Raw genomic sequence first — 16,375 nt, forward strand, 5'->3', positions numbered from 1 at the left:
GCATGTATCACAGAAAGGGCAATGGGCAATGCTGCCCTTGCAAGCTTGGGAGTTTGGTTTGAATGGCTCATTAATTTACTTAGCAATTTAAGTGCACTGTCATTAAAAAGAAATTATGAAAAAAGCTATCCCAAGAAAGGAGAACACAAGGACACAAAAGGACACAGACAAGCCTTAGTACATATCCCTTAGCTTATTGGGATGTGTGTTTCTAACTCAGTCAGACAGTATCACATTCTAAACCAACATTTACCTAAAATTAATTTGGTAAAGAAGAGCAAATAAAATGAAAAACAATAGAAAGATCCCTTCTAAAATTAGAAATAAGAAAACCCTAGCTCTGAACAGAATGCCTTCCAATTCACCTCGGTATACTTAGAAGATAGTCTAGTGTGACACTCAGCTCATCCATGCTCGTCTGTTCAAGGCATAATGGAATCGTCAGAATGAGGCCACTTCTTCTGTCCTTCCCTCCTGTTTCAGAAAGAAAAAGTAATTACAAAGTTAATGTGATGAGGTTTAAGCAGAAGAAATACTTTGCAGTTAAGTGGTCTCAAACTTCATCACAAAAGCAATCTTTAAAGTTGCTGTGAAAACCTCAACTGATATTTCACCTCTCAGTTGTGAAGGTTCACTCACCACATGGATATTTAAAACATCACCAGGGCATCAGAGCATAGCCCACATCCACAGCTGTCACAATTTTCCATCTTGTACTTTCAATATAAGCAACACAAATCAAGTGTTCCAGAAGCATTTTTTTTTTCATTTTTACATTATACTATTGAAATGCATCTCCCAGTTCTTCTACACTACCAGCCTATCAGAAACCTAGTTCACTCCCAGGCTGAGCATGTACCCAGAAGCTCCATCTGGAGCTCCTAGAAAAGCACTTTGCTGCTCCAACTGACTACTACAGGAGGATCTGGTGCCACACAGGCTACCCAGGGCACATGCCCTAAACTGGCACTTCTTCCAAACACAGAACAATTTCTAGACCTATTTATAAAGAGCTAACAGTCACCTTACAATTAAGACATGTATTTCCAACCACTTGCCTTAATCTTCATCTGCATTTTCAAACCTTTCTGGTAAAACTTATACAGACAATATTAGAAACAGTAAATTTTGATATATTATCTATTTTATTAAGGAAAAAAAACCCACAACCACAACATACTTAAGCACATGTAGGAGTCAATTACTAAACAATCTTGTCTATATTTTAGAATAAGCTGCACAAAGACATCTATAATTACAGGTTTATTTGGGTAAAAATCAAGCAAAGTGAATTCCCATAATCTGAAAAAGAACATTTTTATTCTCAAACTGTTTTTCACATGGCTAAAGCAATTAAATTATGCTTTTGCTTCATAAAGTTCTTCAGTAGAACTGAAGTTCCATCAGTTCCACCTAATCAGTAAGAACAACTTTTTACAGAATAGTAACAGCCGTGCAGAAACAAGAAAAGGCACAAGCACAGCAATGCTTGCAAACTCATATACATATGTTGACACAATTTGGTAAGAATTCTCCCCATCCATGAGGTGGATGCAAGATAATGAACAAACACTGTTTACACAACATATGTTGGAATCTTAATTGCAACAGGCCTTTTTTCCTTGTTTCCAAAGCTGTGCAAACACTCTAAATTTGGAGTTTTAAAGATCCACTGATACATAGATATTTTCCACAATTTCGTGAAGAACCTACTGCTTTCAGTGGTCCACTGCAGTAGCTGTGTTCCCACCCCTTCCTCTCTTTTGTAAGAGAATTGTTGCAGGAAAACAGCAACACACTTTTTAATAACTGTATTTCTGAAGAATTGAAGACTGGTGCTGTATGAGAAAGGACAAATGGACAGATGCTTCCAGCAGAAACAATCTACAGCAGCAGTTATTTACAGACTGTCCACCCTTCTGTTTCTGAATGGCAAAAAGCCTGAAAATTGGAGTGAGGAAGCAGAGAAAAAGGGAAAATGCTTGGATTTAAACAGCATTTGCTGAACTGACTAAACAAAGCACAACCCAAATCCCAGAAATATAATCTCTTGACATTTCACAAAAAGACCAGAATAATTATCTAAATTATTATTTCATGACAAGTCATCTTGTATAACAACTGACAGGTTTTTCCTCCAGCTTGTAAACACTGCTAAGGAAAGCAACTGGGAGCATTAAGAAAAGGAATTATTTTAGTTCATTTTGCACCAAAGTGGTTGTTCAAGGCTTTTTGTTGACTTAGGAGCTTGCCTTTTCTTCTGTGCTATGTGTAATGACTTACCAGCATGAAAACTACACCAAGCCATGGATTTCCATTAGAAACCACTCTTTTGCTTCCAGAAAAAGGTAGGATCAACATTATTTATACCAATTTAACCCAAAAATGACAACAGACTTCAGCACATAAACGCTGCAGGACTTTCCTAAAATACTATTTTTCTGAATATATGTTTTTAGTCATTAATGAAACTACTATGAAACTATATAGAGTAAAACTGATGTAAAGAAACGTGATGAACTGATTTGTGTCCATCAAGTTACTTTACTTACACTGAAGAATGCTAAAAAATCCTTCTGCATCAAGCTTCACCATTCATTAAATTAAAGCAGCCATTAGCACTAACCAATTCCAAAATGATCAAACCTACTTAGAAATAGATAGGTCCAAAATGGTTCCTAGCATTTAAAATGCCACTCAATAAATTACTTTCCACTAAGAATGTCTGCATTTCCAAACAGATCAGGCAGCTTTAATAGCAATTTGAAAATGCACTCTAGTTAATGAGACTATCCCCTTGCAATATAATGCTGAACAACCACTACACATCTGCTGTGACTGTGGAAGAACTGTCCTAGGCTGTAATGTGAGCTCAGTTTTAGGGATTTGATTGTTTGTTTGTAAAAAGGAATTGTTAGATTTGCAATTCCTGGAGACAGTGGGCAAATTTAAAGCAAAATAAATTCTATTAACTAAAAGAAAAGGTTTCACTTCTCAGATGATTGGAGCAGGCTAAACTAGACTGGCTGAAAACATAAACTAAAATAGACTCGACCAGAAGAATATTTATGGCAACACATGTCAGTTTTTCAAGTTGATAAGCGTTCTGTAAGTTACCTACCGACAATAGATCAGACAAACACCATGAACTAACACAGCTAAACAGCAGTGAACCCAGCAAGGGATTCTCATTCACCATTTGAAGCATTTCCTTTTTTTTTTTTTTTTTTTTTTTTTTTTTTTTTTTTTTCCCCTGGCAGAGGGAGGAGAAAAAGTTATCTTCAATATAAGATTCAGGAAGTTTTAATAAATACAGTGATAATTACAGCTTTCCCTGAATTAACTAATTGGCAATAATCAAACTGTTGCAATGCATGGCTAATTCTGCTCCCATGTGTTTCTATGCTGGAGAAAAGACAGGTGAAAAGGAAAGAAAAATTTTCTACAGAAAATCCTGAACCTATTCACTCTGTTTTTCTAAAACCAAAAAACTAAAAAGCCAAACCAGCAAGGATTATTTTTGAATGTCTATTAAATCATCAGTCTCTTACATATAGACTGAAACTTCTTGAAAATTTTGCAGGTTGAGCTACAGGCTCCAGCAAAACCAAGTCCTAAACACCAACACCAACAGCTTGGCCACTAGATAAAGGCTTCCAGAGATTCTTTTGGAATATGACAAAGCACTAACCAACAACACATTTTTGGTAAATACATCCAGAAAATACAAATAACCAACTTAAATATCCCATTCAAATTATGCAGGGTGGAATCAGTGAAATCGTACCTGAAAGAAATGCCAATTTTTTCTTCAGAATGGGTAATATTACTGACGCTTCCATTCTACTTCAGATACTTTTCGCAGCTCTGAAACACAAGAAGTTGAAGTTGTCAGGCATGGGAAATCAGTTACAGTGTTTCACAGTGTTACACTTCAGTATTCTTCTGAAGGAAGAACAGAATACTGTAACCAAAATCTAAAATACTGTAAAAACTTAAGAAAAAACATCATTATAGGCAATATTCATACCAACATTTAATTAAAGATTTCTTTTCACTCATTGGGGGGGGACAAACAGTCCAAACACAAAAACCAAAGCAGAATCTTAACCAAGGAGAACAAGATAATTTATATAAAATCCCATTTCCCAACCCTAATAAACTACAATTAATTTTCAGGTAGGTCATCTGTTTGCTCATTCAGATGTAAAATAAGTGCAAATAAAATTGTGTTTTTGCACAATCTGTCTGGCATTACCAAGAATATCATAATTATCTAAATATGTTCTGCTACATTTCTGTCAGGACACTGCCATTACCCTGCCATTAGCAGGGCTTCAGTTGAAGAAAAACATCCAACAGCCTGAGTAACTACGTCCTCCCTATAATCTATGCCCAGAAATGCTCCTGCTTCTTTTGCCTCCTCCTTACCCTCATGCAATTTTTATTGCACTGTGAGCTGCAATTCACCATGATGAAGCTTTTTTGCCTCACTGACAAATCCACAGGATGCCTGAACTGCAACCTCCTCTTCCAGCCAACACAAAGTAGGAACTGGCATCTGCTTGTAAATTTCTGAGGTCCTGCTTCCACAGACCAATCCATATGATTAGAAATTCTAATTCTGCTCAGAAATATTCAATTCAAGATATGTGCCAATATCAGTCAAAATAAAACCAGATCTAAATTGATTTTTATTTTTTCATTCCAGGCCCAGGGCTTCAGGTTGCCCCCTGGAATTCTCCCTCTGGATATGTCAGAATGCACACAAAGAGAACTTTTTTTCCTAGCATGGGGGAAGTTAACGGAATAAAAACTATAAACTATTTAGAAAAAAAAAAGAAAATACAAAAAATCCAGAGAAATCCAAACAGCTTAAGGTAAAATATTTATTCCTTTTCACATTAAAACAATGAGCTTCATAACAAGCAAAAAAAAGAACTATCATATTATTATAAAAAATAAAAAACATTTCAACAGCTTTTTACTGTCTTCCTATTCCAATGAGCAATGTGTCACAATGTTCATTCTCACCTCTTATTCCAAAATCTCCATACTGAAGTGCAATTTTTGCCAATTATACAGAATTCACACTTCATGTATTACAGAAGGAAACAAACAACTTTTAGTTCTCTCAGGAAACTGAGTCCCATGACAGCCTGCACTCTCAACTAGTCCAAAGAGCATCCTATTAAAGCTTCCTGTATGCTTTAGACAAAGATTTGTAGTTATTTGTTGCATAAAACACAAAATTCAAGAGTTACGCAGTTTTATCTCTCAAACAACTCTGTGGAAGCTTTTTAACTTCAGCACCTCTCTTTATTTTCCTTTTTTCCAGACATGGAACATATACCTGAATGATTTTTCCCCCTCCTCCCCAGGTTACATTTCCAAATTATTACACATGCCTCTTTATTATAAGCAATGAAGGAAGTTCAAACCTACACACACTTCATTATCTTTGTACTTTCACACAGGAACAAAAGTCTGCATCAGCTTACTGACTCTAGGGAACGTGTTTCTCTGCTGCTCTGAAAAGACCTATTTATTTAATATGAAAGCATCCCTTGGCTTTCTGCCACAGTAGTGGCACTGTCCATGGATCAAAATAGTTCTTTTATTCAGTATTTCCTGGAACCAAAGGAAGCATTCTGTTCAGAGCAGAGGGAGGTGAGTCAGACCAGTTAGAACAACCGCTGGTAATTCCAAACACCTAGCCTTTGTTCCATAAACTCCTGAACTGTACAATTACCTCTCTTCTGTGAGAGCTTTGATAGGTTTAATCTAGAAGAAAACTCTCACCACAGCAGGTTATCAGAACATACCAGAAAAAAAGAAAATCTTCAGTTTAAAAAAGGGGCTTGGCATCCTTCTCTATTTCTGATGTCTAAAGAGTTTCAGGATGAATGAAACAAAATGTCTTTTTTTAATATTGGAAAGTGAAACCATTTCAAAAAAGCTGGCATTTACTTTTCAATAGGAGCTACTAAAGGTGTTTTGAAAAGATACACTGCTTTGCACCTTTGCAATGTATTTAGACCTGCAAAATATATGCAAAGTCTTCAATTTGTTGGAGGAAGACAAAATGACAGGCTCTTAAAATTTTCCATCAAGCTCTCAATTTAGCATGAGGAGAGTGACTTATTGCTCAATATTTTACCATTACTTAGCTGAAAGAAACAGATTCAGTGTCTATTCATCAATAAAAAACCCATTTGGTTTCATTAAACACAGAAAACCTACTGAAGAAAAACAAAAGCACTGAAGAGAACAGATTTCACGAGAGGAAAGTGAAATACTTCAGGAAGCCGCATTTTATCACTTCCAAATCAAAAGACATAACTTTTATATGCTGAAATTTTACAGATATTAAACAAATAAAGAGGTTATTTTTATTTGCTGAATTTCAAAAACAATGTAGAGTGCTGTGTGCCCGCCCAGAACCTACTTTGCCATCATACCATAAAATACCATACAGCAAACTGTAGAGCTTGTAATTCTTTTACTTAACATGTTTCCTGGACACATTCAATACACTTTGAAGAACCTCACTGAACTTGTTTACAATGACATAGGCTTCCAGGTTATTAAATCAACAGAGTAATGTCAGTCTCCAACAAAGTATTTGTTCTTTTGAAGATTTCCACAAGAAGGCGGCAACACTAAATTCACATAATATTTGTATTTAAAACCTAAAGCTAAGAAAGGCATTCCAGTGAAATAGAAAACTCTTCCAATCCCCTTGACAAACAAAAACTAATACTATTTGTGGAGAAAAGTCTCTTACATACAAACCTGAAACATGTATACATTAAGGAGAGAATGGCAAATAGTAAACAAATAGTTCAAAAAAATTACAGAACAGGTAAAAGTTGAAAACAATATTTCAGGTGGCCCTCCAATGTGAAATCAAATCACAATTTAGTAGACTGTATCCTCTATCATTTCTAGACTTTGGAATGACTGCCAATTACAGTGTTTTACTCCGCACATGTAAAATTTTGGAAATTCTTCCAACAACAAAAACTAAACAAAAACAAACAATGCCCCACAACAAACAAAAAATACCAAAAAACCTGCAACCAAAAAAAAAAAAAAACCCAGCCAAAAATCAAAAGAACTCACACACAATAAATACTATGTGTAATTCACCAAAGTGCAAAATTTCTGATGAATGCCAAGTTTTGCCTGTGTTTTGTGCCATCCATCTTCACTGCCATTGAATTAAAAAACTAAATAAGAACCAATGTCCAGACACTGTTTAAAGCCATTGTAAAAGTCTATTAAGGACGGGGGAAGAGGGACAGGTTGACTGGACAAGTAGAACTAAGATGCCAGAGAGAAGTTCTCCTGCAAGCAACAGGTGTTTTCTTTCTAAGCAACCTGGCAGAAACCACTGATTCAAAACATTAACAATCAAGACAAATTCAGGCTTCATGAGAATTAATATTAGCAGGCTTATTCATGTCTGCTGGACCTGAAATCTTTAATACTCTCAATATATGGAGCAAGGTCTTGAGATGGGTTACTCTGCACATGAGCATCTGTTGCAAGATTCAAAGAACATGTTCTTTCTTCACTCCTTTAGCATGTATCTCACAAGAGCATGTAGCTGGTCTGTTAAGCACAGGACTACAAGTAAGAATAAAAGAATCTGGTTTCTATTCTCTGTTCTGCTATGAAATATACATATGGCTTTCAGCAAGTCATTTATCCTCTTTTAGCCTCCATTCAGTTTCTCCATTTAATTCTCTTTTTACAAGAGTATTGTGATGTTTAATTCATTAATGTTTTTGAAGACTTGAGGGATTAGAAGGAGCTCCACAAATCTGCCTATAAATAACCAAGGAGCAGATGGGCAGCTAGGTTCAAAACTGTAGCAGCTTGCAAGTCCAGGCACAAACAATAGCACAAATAACAATAGACATTCTGAAGTACCAAAGGAAAAAAAAGCCTCAAATCATGTAGAATGAAAACACTTTTTCTTTTAGATCAACTTTTGAATTGCAGACCTTCAAAATTAACATCTTCATCCTCTGAAGCCAGCACGCAGGCTTTTTTGGATGGTAACTTCAACCCACAAACCATTACTCTCTTTTTCCCTGAATCAGCTTAAAACTAGTTCATCTGTTCCACACAGAAATAAAATCCACATGTAAAAGACAGGGAGAAAGCTGAGTATCACAATTATCTATGTAGATTATTATTTCACCTTCCTTTAAAGCTACATTAAAGGATGTCATCTCTCCCACAGCAAAGTTGTACAAAGAGAGACTACAAACGAAGGTGTCTCCAGGGCTGATGCCCCAGGGTAATTTGAGAAGCATAGACCTGCCCCAAAAATAGAAAAAGGCTGTAAATATTTATTAGGTAATGCTGTCTTCAATTAAAAAGCACCTGGAACTCAGCTATTCAGCTGGACAGTTGCAAAATAACAATAAAACCTGACAGAGGAACATCAGCTCACGTATGCAAATGCAGTGTTTGGTTTTTACTCTAAGATATTATGAGCAGCACTAATAAATATTTAACATTAGAGCCCTCAGGAGAAAAGGTAACTTCAGATATTTAAGGAATATCACATTTTTTGCTTTTTCAAGCACTTCCGCATTTTTTACTTTTTTACTATCAGTAAGAACTATCCAGAAAAACTCACAGAAGCTTTATACTATGTCTGAAGTTGCACACAAAAAAAAACCATTCTTGATCTTCTTTAACCTGTTAATTCACACTAAAGAAGTCAAAAAAGAAAAAGCACAGACTGATTTCAAGAGCATGTAAGCTGCTTTAACTCTAAAGCAACACGGAACCACTCAATGCCATTTCCAATACACACGCACTGTTAGTACCCTAACCCAGCAACTTGCCATGGCAGTCCAAAGAACACACCGAAAATGTGCCCGGACTTGGGTTAAAACTGAAGTGAACAGCATGCTAGACCATGATTCAAAAGCACATTGTCACAGCCACAACAAATTTAAGCTTGGAAAAACTCCAATTCCACTCCATTTTCATCTGAAGGTTCAAATCTTAACTCATCTTCTAACTAAAGTTAATAATAGAATTCAAAAGAACTCCCTGCTCACTACTTCCTCTATTTAACCCATCTTCCATATTCATTTCCCACCCTTTTTCAATCCCTCAACTTTCTGTGAAAACTGAAATAAAAAGACAAGCAACAAAAGGAAGCGATGAGCAATATAATGAATAGCAAACCAGCAAATGGAGAACAGGTGAGTAAGAGGTTATGCCATCTGAGAAGAAAAAGTCATTGTGTGTCTGAGTTCTAACTTTGATCACAGTCAGCTATTCATTTCACACAAAGGCAGAGCTTTTCCTCAGACTTCAAGCAAGTGCCAGAGGGGAAAAAAAGGAAGAGTACCAAGCACAGAAACAATGCAACTCAGGGTGCACAACAACACCTGCATGCACAGCTGTGAGACAATACCAACAGACAATACCTCAGGCTTTCCATAGCACAGGGCCAGCCCCAGGTCCTGTGCAGCAATGAGCACCTCTGCTCTCAGAGAACAGCACTCACTGGACTCACTGGCCACGTTCAGAGAGCAAACATCCCCAACCCAAAGGAACACATGCACACATTCATAACGATGCTGCAACATGGGACATCAAAGGTGTCAGCTTGCTAGGGTTTTCAACCCTTTCCAGCCTCAGTCCAAGCCACACACATGGTCTATGCTAAGTCACAGCAGTTTTCAGGCCTCTTTTATCTAGAATAATAGAGAAAATAAGCCACAGGTTTTGGATGCATCTCTATATTCCCTTTTGTGCAACATTCCTGCCACATTTTGCCACTCTCTCACATAGAGTGAGAGACACCATTTACCTTCCTGAAGAACCCTACAGCTTGCCCACCAGCATCAGAAGACCAATCTACCTCATACCCTCCTTCCCTTACAACAGGCAGGCAAACCAGCAGAATTTGCATCATCTTGTACAGTCCCATCTCAACACTATCAAGTAACCACAGAATACAAAAAATGATGCAAGTTGAGAGGCTGCTTCTTCCACCACTTTCTACATAGCAATATGTCAATTGAAATGCTATGTTAAAAACATAGCCAAGACATTTTCTCTTCCTCATTACACTGCGCTAAAACTCATTAAAAGAAAACTCTTATTTTTAGGTCTTAAAATTTTCCTTAGTCTCAAGTCACACGGGAATAGTACAGAATCACATGGATTGCAACTTCAACCCCGAAATACTTCATGAGGGTAGGGGGAAGAAAAATAACCTACAGATAGTAAAATAAAACTACATAGTCCTTTCCTATCACCATCTTCTTAAAAAAAAACCAAACAAACCCAAAGCCCCCCCCAACAAACAAAACAAACCCAACATACAAACAAATACCTTATCACAAGCTCTTTAAGGAACTGTCCAAAACCAGTTTGTGATGAAGGATCAGAAAGTTCCTATGCCTTCAGTACTTCATAAAGTGAACTAGGACGATGGGTGGAATGAGACTGGACAATCCAGGCCATGGGGAGCCAAGTCAAAAGACAAAGTCAAAAGACAAACAGCTGTACTGATGAGTGCAACTGCTGGCAGTCTGGAACAAATGAAAAACACTGTCCTCTGGGGTGCAAGATTAGAACTTCTTGTTCTTTTTGCAACACTTCTATAAGAAAACAATCTACCACTTCACAACAATACACATATTTGGCTTGGTTACAATTGCATGTGGCTCAGGGCCCCAGGATTCAATTCCCAGCTCAGCATAGTGACACTCCACTGAGTGGAAGCAAAAAGAAATGCTCCCCTACACTGAAAGACATCTTGTGCAGCAGACACAAAAGCAGTCATTCTTTTGGAGTGGAAGAAACTGACCAAAACAAGATGATAATGAAGAAGGGGCTAATAAAAAGACCGTTTACAAATCCCTAAAGCTCTGGGTTTGCTACCTGACCAGAAAGTTACCAGCTCAAGAATATGATTTTGTGCAGATCTTGAAACATCCTGAATAACATCTTCTGCCTTAAAAAAACCCAAAAATTAAAAAATTACTGTTGTGTCCTCACTGCACAATACACAAAGTATCCATGGTGAAGGTAATAATAAAAAATCCCTTCAATAAGAAATAAATAACTTCAAAATTTTGCTAGTGTTAACCAAACATGAAAGTACAAGACTGAAATATTCCAGATCTGGTAAATAAATGCCTTATTTACATATTTCAGAAATCCATTAATTCACTTCTCTACAAAGCAAAAATAATTATCTAAGATGTCCTTAAATTAGTGGATACAGGTAAAATAAATCTTAACTTTCATGGATGTCTTCAGTTTTTGTACTCAGATTAAAAATTCTCCACTCAGATTAAAAATTCTGAACATTTCAACTGCAAATCACAAGTTAAATCAGCCACAGCAACCACCTGCAGTAATCACACCTCTCCCTCTCTCCTACCCCCTCAAAATGAAACATGTAGCCTTCCACTACCAACAAATAAATCAACAAACCAATACATAAATGGTCACATGCTTCAGAGAAAATCAAATCAAGCTCTCTAAGCTGCTGCCTGGAACATCCTGCATAGATGCAACACTCATAGGTTTTCCAATGATACTCTTATAAATGAGAATGCAAAATGAAAGGATTAGCACACAGAACACCAGCAGAAAGAAAACACCACCTGCATTGAGGTCTCAAGTTCAGCCATAGATATCATTTAGTGACCAAAACATCAAGCTAACATCAAACCCATTTATCTTATTCTTGGAACACATTTTTGCTTTGGCCTTACTTGGTCTGGTCAACACTTATCCTTCATGATACCTCACTAGAACACATCTCAAATACAGCTCTGCCAACATCATAGGAAGTGATCTTGGCTCTGAATTCTCATGTACCTACTACATCTATCTCTCTTGAATTATTGTTTCTGCAAAGCCCTAAGTCATACCTTCATCTCCTCTTAACTATTGTAATTTCCTTCTTAATGGGTTCTTTATGTCCCAGCATTCCAAACTTCAGCTTGTCCAAAAGGCAGCAGTTCATCTTCTCACCTGGAAACAGGAAAACATCACTCCAGATTGATTTTCACTTGCTTCCTTTTTGAGTTTAGCATCTGCTGTAAGGTTATCCTTACTTCAAAAATCTCTCACTCTTATTTAGTCTGAAGAGCAAAAAGCTTTGCCAACACATTTTTCTACTTGCTCAATCAAGGCTCCCAAGTCTCCCATTTATCTTCCAGCACAAGCTTATCAACACCATCGGAGCAGCAATTACCTTGATGCTATTAAAACGTCTTTCCTTACTCTCACCCACTACCACAGAACCCTCTTAAAAGTAGAATTCACTTATCTCCAGTCTTAAGCTTAAACACCCCCTAACACATCTGATCCACTCCTTTCCTTGTGAGACACTACCACTACGTGGGAGACACAGGAACACAAGCTGCACGGCCAAACAATGTAATTTAACTTTAATATCAGTTCTGTTTACCTTATGGCACCTTTTAAAGACTTTTTAGAAGTCATAAAATGAAAACAAAGTAAAGCAGGTAAGTTAAAGAAGGCATGAGTTAAAGCCTAAGTAAGTTTCTACAAAACCTACTGCAAAGATGTTCTAGGCAGTATATTCATCAGTATCAGAGCTTCGTAAGAACCAAATATAATGCATGAAAATATCTGATTTATTTTTGGAAGAGACCTATCTTACTTACCATTGGTACTGGAATGCAAAACTGCTAGGGTTACAAGTTTGAGCTCCACATCCCGGGTTCTGCAAATTTAAATAAAAAAGTATTTGACCATATTTTTTGATTTTGCTACTCAATCTAAAACTTTATTTCCTTGGCAACTGAAAACAAGAGTTTCTTAAAGAGCTATATGAGAGGGGAGTCAACATTTCTGTTGTATATTCACAAATACTAGTAAGCTAGGCATTTCAGTTTAGTGGGACAGCAGGAATCCTGCACTTTCTACCAAAACATATGGTAGACATCAACATTGTTTATAGTTAGCAGGCAATGCTCCTGAGGCAGCACCGGAAGCAGTGGGAAAGTAACAAGAACCAGAATCCCTGTAGCATGCTTTCAATCAGAGGTAACCTACACGAAGTTTTAGGCTAAATTGAAAATACAACAGCGTTAGTAGATGTCTCGTAAAGAGGAGGAAGGTATTCCTACAAAGGTACTCACTGCTATAAAATTTTAAAAGACAAAGTATAACTTGAGTAAGAAAATATAAATAGTCTTTGTATTAGAAGATGTGGAATTAACACATAAGCATCAAACATCAGAACTTTGCAAATGTTATAAGACTTGCACAAAACCTCGTAACTTGATCAAATTCCACCCATGAAACGAAACCCATCAACTTAACCCCAGAAGTTCAAATTAGTGCATACTGTGTAAAAGGCAAAGTCAAGATAACAAACACACTTCATTGGTTTGTCAGTAATTCTGATACATCACTTATTACAATAATCTAACTCACAGTAAATTTTAAATTAAAAACACCCTCCTATTAATGGAAATTTTCTAGTCAGCCTCAAAAAGATGGAAGAGAAGGCAAGAGGACACACCTATAGATCGGGAACAAAAATACAAACAGCAAGTCCTTGAGACTGCTTAAGTACATTCACACTGGAAATCCTGCAACATCATTTGCAGGGTAGGCTCTGCCCACTTTATCAGAAGCTGCCTATTGAAGGTGTTCTGTATTTCCCCACCCATCATCACTGGGGAATAAAGATGTTCCTCTTTATTATCTATTCCTAAAGATTCTTGACAGTTAGGTAACACTGTATTAAAGTTCCTACAGAAATTCCTCTGGTTTCCCTTCCTACTACTACTCTCAAGCAACAGCCAACTGAAACTGAGCTGAAATTCACCTGACTCCTTTATTTTGTTGACAGCTAAGGACAGAACTATGTGAATTTCTCTTGTTTACATAAGCTTAACTGAGAAATTTGAATCCATAGCCAATTTAAAATTACAGCCTACAAAATTAAAAATACATAAATTTCATTATTTAAATTGTACTTCTAGGAAAACTGATGTTACTGATCAATTAAATTCAAACAAAATATCACCTATTAGTAAACTACTCCAGGAAAAACAGTCAGCTGAGATGATTTTACAGCACTCCTCAAGCAGCAATCAATGTCATAAAGAATTGTGCAAAATCCGAAAATCCACCCCTAATACCACGTTGTAATTACTCTTAGTTTTGGTGGAAGATTTTCACAGAATCACAGGATTATTGAGATTGGAAGTGACCTCTGGAGATCATCTATGTGAATGGCTCTAATGGAACCCCATTCGGACACATTCCTGTTGGTGGTGACCCAGCCTAGGCAGGGGGTTTGATGTCTCCAGAAGGCAGACTCCACTATCTCCCTGAGCAGCCTGGTCCAGTGCTCTGCCTCGCTGCTTTTCTCCTGAAAGAGCAAGGCATGACCAGCACCTCAGCAAGCCTTAGGCCTCTCTTCAGCTCTATTCTGTAGTCCACCTTCCCCCTTTTCTCTCTTCAGTTCCTGCTTGGTACAGACAATGGCATTAGGACTATAAATGCTTGCATTCAAATAAAGGAGAACCCTTATTAGCACAGTAATAACTATCAGTAATCAATCCTACAATGTAGTAACAGTGTTCATTATTTACTAAACACTGAATCCTAGCATGCGGAAGGGAGAAGAGGAGGAAAAACCCAGTACTTCCTCATCACAGTGAATTTTAATGCATGAACAAAATCAAGATCCAATTGTGAGGACACTGCAGACACTGCAATACTAAAAATGGAGAGGACCAATATTTCCTTTGGGATGCAGAAAGATGAGAGAGCAACAGACAAAAGCATCTATGAATACATATCCACACAAACCTCATCAATTTGCTCATTATAAAACTTCCAAAAGTCAAAAAATAAAAAAACCACTCTCCCCTAATTGTTTCCACTCTTGCTTCCATACACTCGTTTAAATTCTTTAACAAAACCAGTTGCTTTAGTGCATTGCCTTCACACAATTGCCTGGCTAAAAAGCTCTGCTAGGGAGTCGTAAGGGACGCTGCAATTATGGGGGAGAGGACAAAACTGCTGGACAATAGACGTGTGAAAAATCAAGGAACGGGTAACCACAGCTGTGAGCAACCACGTCTTCAGCAGTGAATCAGCTTCCCGACCAGGCAGCGCTTCCAGAAACCCAGGAGCGCCCGACGCCGCGGCAGTGACACGGCCGTGACTCGTCCCCAGCCCGCCGGACGGACCGGCGGCCACGCACCGCCGAAATCCCCGCCGGAGCCAACTCCCGCCGCCGCCCGCCTCCGCCGCCCGCCTCCGGCTGGCTCCCCTCGGCCGAACCCCTCTCCTTCCTTGCCGGGCCTGCCGCGACACCCTCGGCGGCGCCCGCACAAAGGCAAAAATTCCGTCGGCGGCGGCCACTCGGGAGCCCCCCTGGGAATCCCCCCCGCGCCACCGCGGCCGCGTCCGTGGCGGCGGCACGAACAATGCCCGAACCTGTTGCACGGGCTCCCCCGGGCCGCACCGACCCGCCGTGCCCCGGCACGGGAGCGGCCTGCGGCACGCACCGCGGGGCAGCGAGCGGGACGAGCTCGCAGCCGGGGTGCCCTGCAGCGCGGCCCCGCCGCCGCCGCCCGGGAGAACCGGAGCCGCGGCCGCACGGCAGAGCGGAGCGGAGCGCCCCGCGGCACTACTGCCGCCGCCGCCGCCCGGGAACAAAGCGCGGCCAGGCCGCAGGGCCTGCGCCGCCCTCCGCGGGGCCGGGGCCGGGGCAGAGCCGCTCCGGAGCGCGGGTACTCACCCGATGCGGCGCTGCGGGTGCCCGGGCTGGGAGGACGCGGGGCGGAGCCTGGACCCGCCCGCTCCGGCCGGGCTGCGGCGGCTAACCTCGGCCGCCTCGCACCGCCTCGCTAGCCCGCCGGCAGCCCCTGGGGACGGGGGCGGCTCCGACCCCTCCTCCGTCGGCAAGGAGACGGCGAGCGCCGGGCGCTGGCGGGCCCGCCCCCGCTCCGCTGCCCGGGCTCAGCGCCGCCCCCGCCCGCGGGCGCGGAGCCCCGGTACCGCCCGCCCGCCCCGCGCGGAGCCGCCGCCGCCGCTCGGCCCGAGCCGCCCGCCCCGCCCCGCCGGGACACAATGCGCCGTGCCCAGCGCTGCGCCCGCAGGCCGCGACACCGCCCGGGCCGGGCCCCCGCAGCTACGGACGGCCGTGATAAATACCCGGCGTGGGACAAGCGGCTGTCTGTCCGAATGCGGAGTTTGCAGCGCTGGCAGCCGCGCTAAGATAACAGTACTGTGGCTCTGCTCTGCGGAAAGACGCGCCGTGCGTGCTCGATGCGAGCCCAGCGGCTCCCAGGTGAACGCTGCGAGTGCCTCAGGCAGGTGTCGG

General features: G+C 40.3%; 1 protein-coding gene across 7 annotated transcripts in view; it reads right to left on the reverse strand.

The window, feature by feature from the left end:
* The window catches only part of SESTD1 (SEC14 and spectrin domain containing 1), a 50,976-nt gene extending 34,914 nt beyond the window's left edge, over positions 1-16,062 (reverse strand). For 2 of the 7 annotated variants that reach the window (XM_084209200.1, XM_084209194.1), the window contains exons 1-5: positions 15,791-16,062; positions 12,690-12,748; positions 11,928-12,030; positions 3,788-3,867; positions 366-474 (exon numbers count right to left, since the gene is read on the reverse strand). In XM_084209200.1, the coding sequence (XP_084065326.1) occupies positions 366-474; positions 3,788-3,842 (164 nt within the window). In that variant the 5' untranslated portion in view covers positions 3,843-3,867; positions 11,928-12,030; positions 12,690-12,748; positions 15,791-16,062. Of the gene's footprint in view, positions 1-365; positions 475-3,787; positions 3,868-10,375; positions 10,575-11,927; positions 12,031-12,689; positions 12,749-15,486; positions 15,768-15,790 lie in introns of those variants that run through there. The other 5 variants (XM_084209196.1, XM_084209195.1, XM_084209197.1 and 2 more) reach the window with 5 other exon arrangements.
* Positions 16,063-16,375: the final 313 nt, after the last annotated feature.

This window comes from Fringilla coelebs (genome assembly GCF_963513975.1).
Source record: "Fringilla coelebs genome assembly, chromosome: 7".
Lineage (NCBI taxonomy): Eukaryota > Metazoa > Chordata > Aves > Passeriformes > Fringillidae > Fringilla > Fringilla coelebs.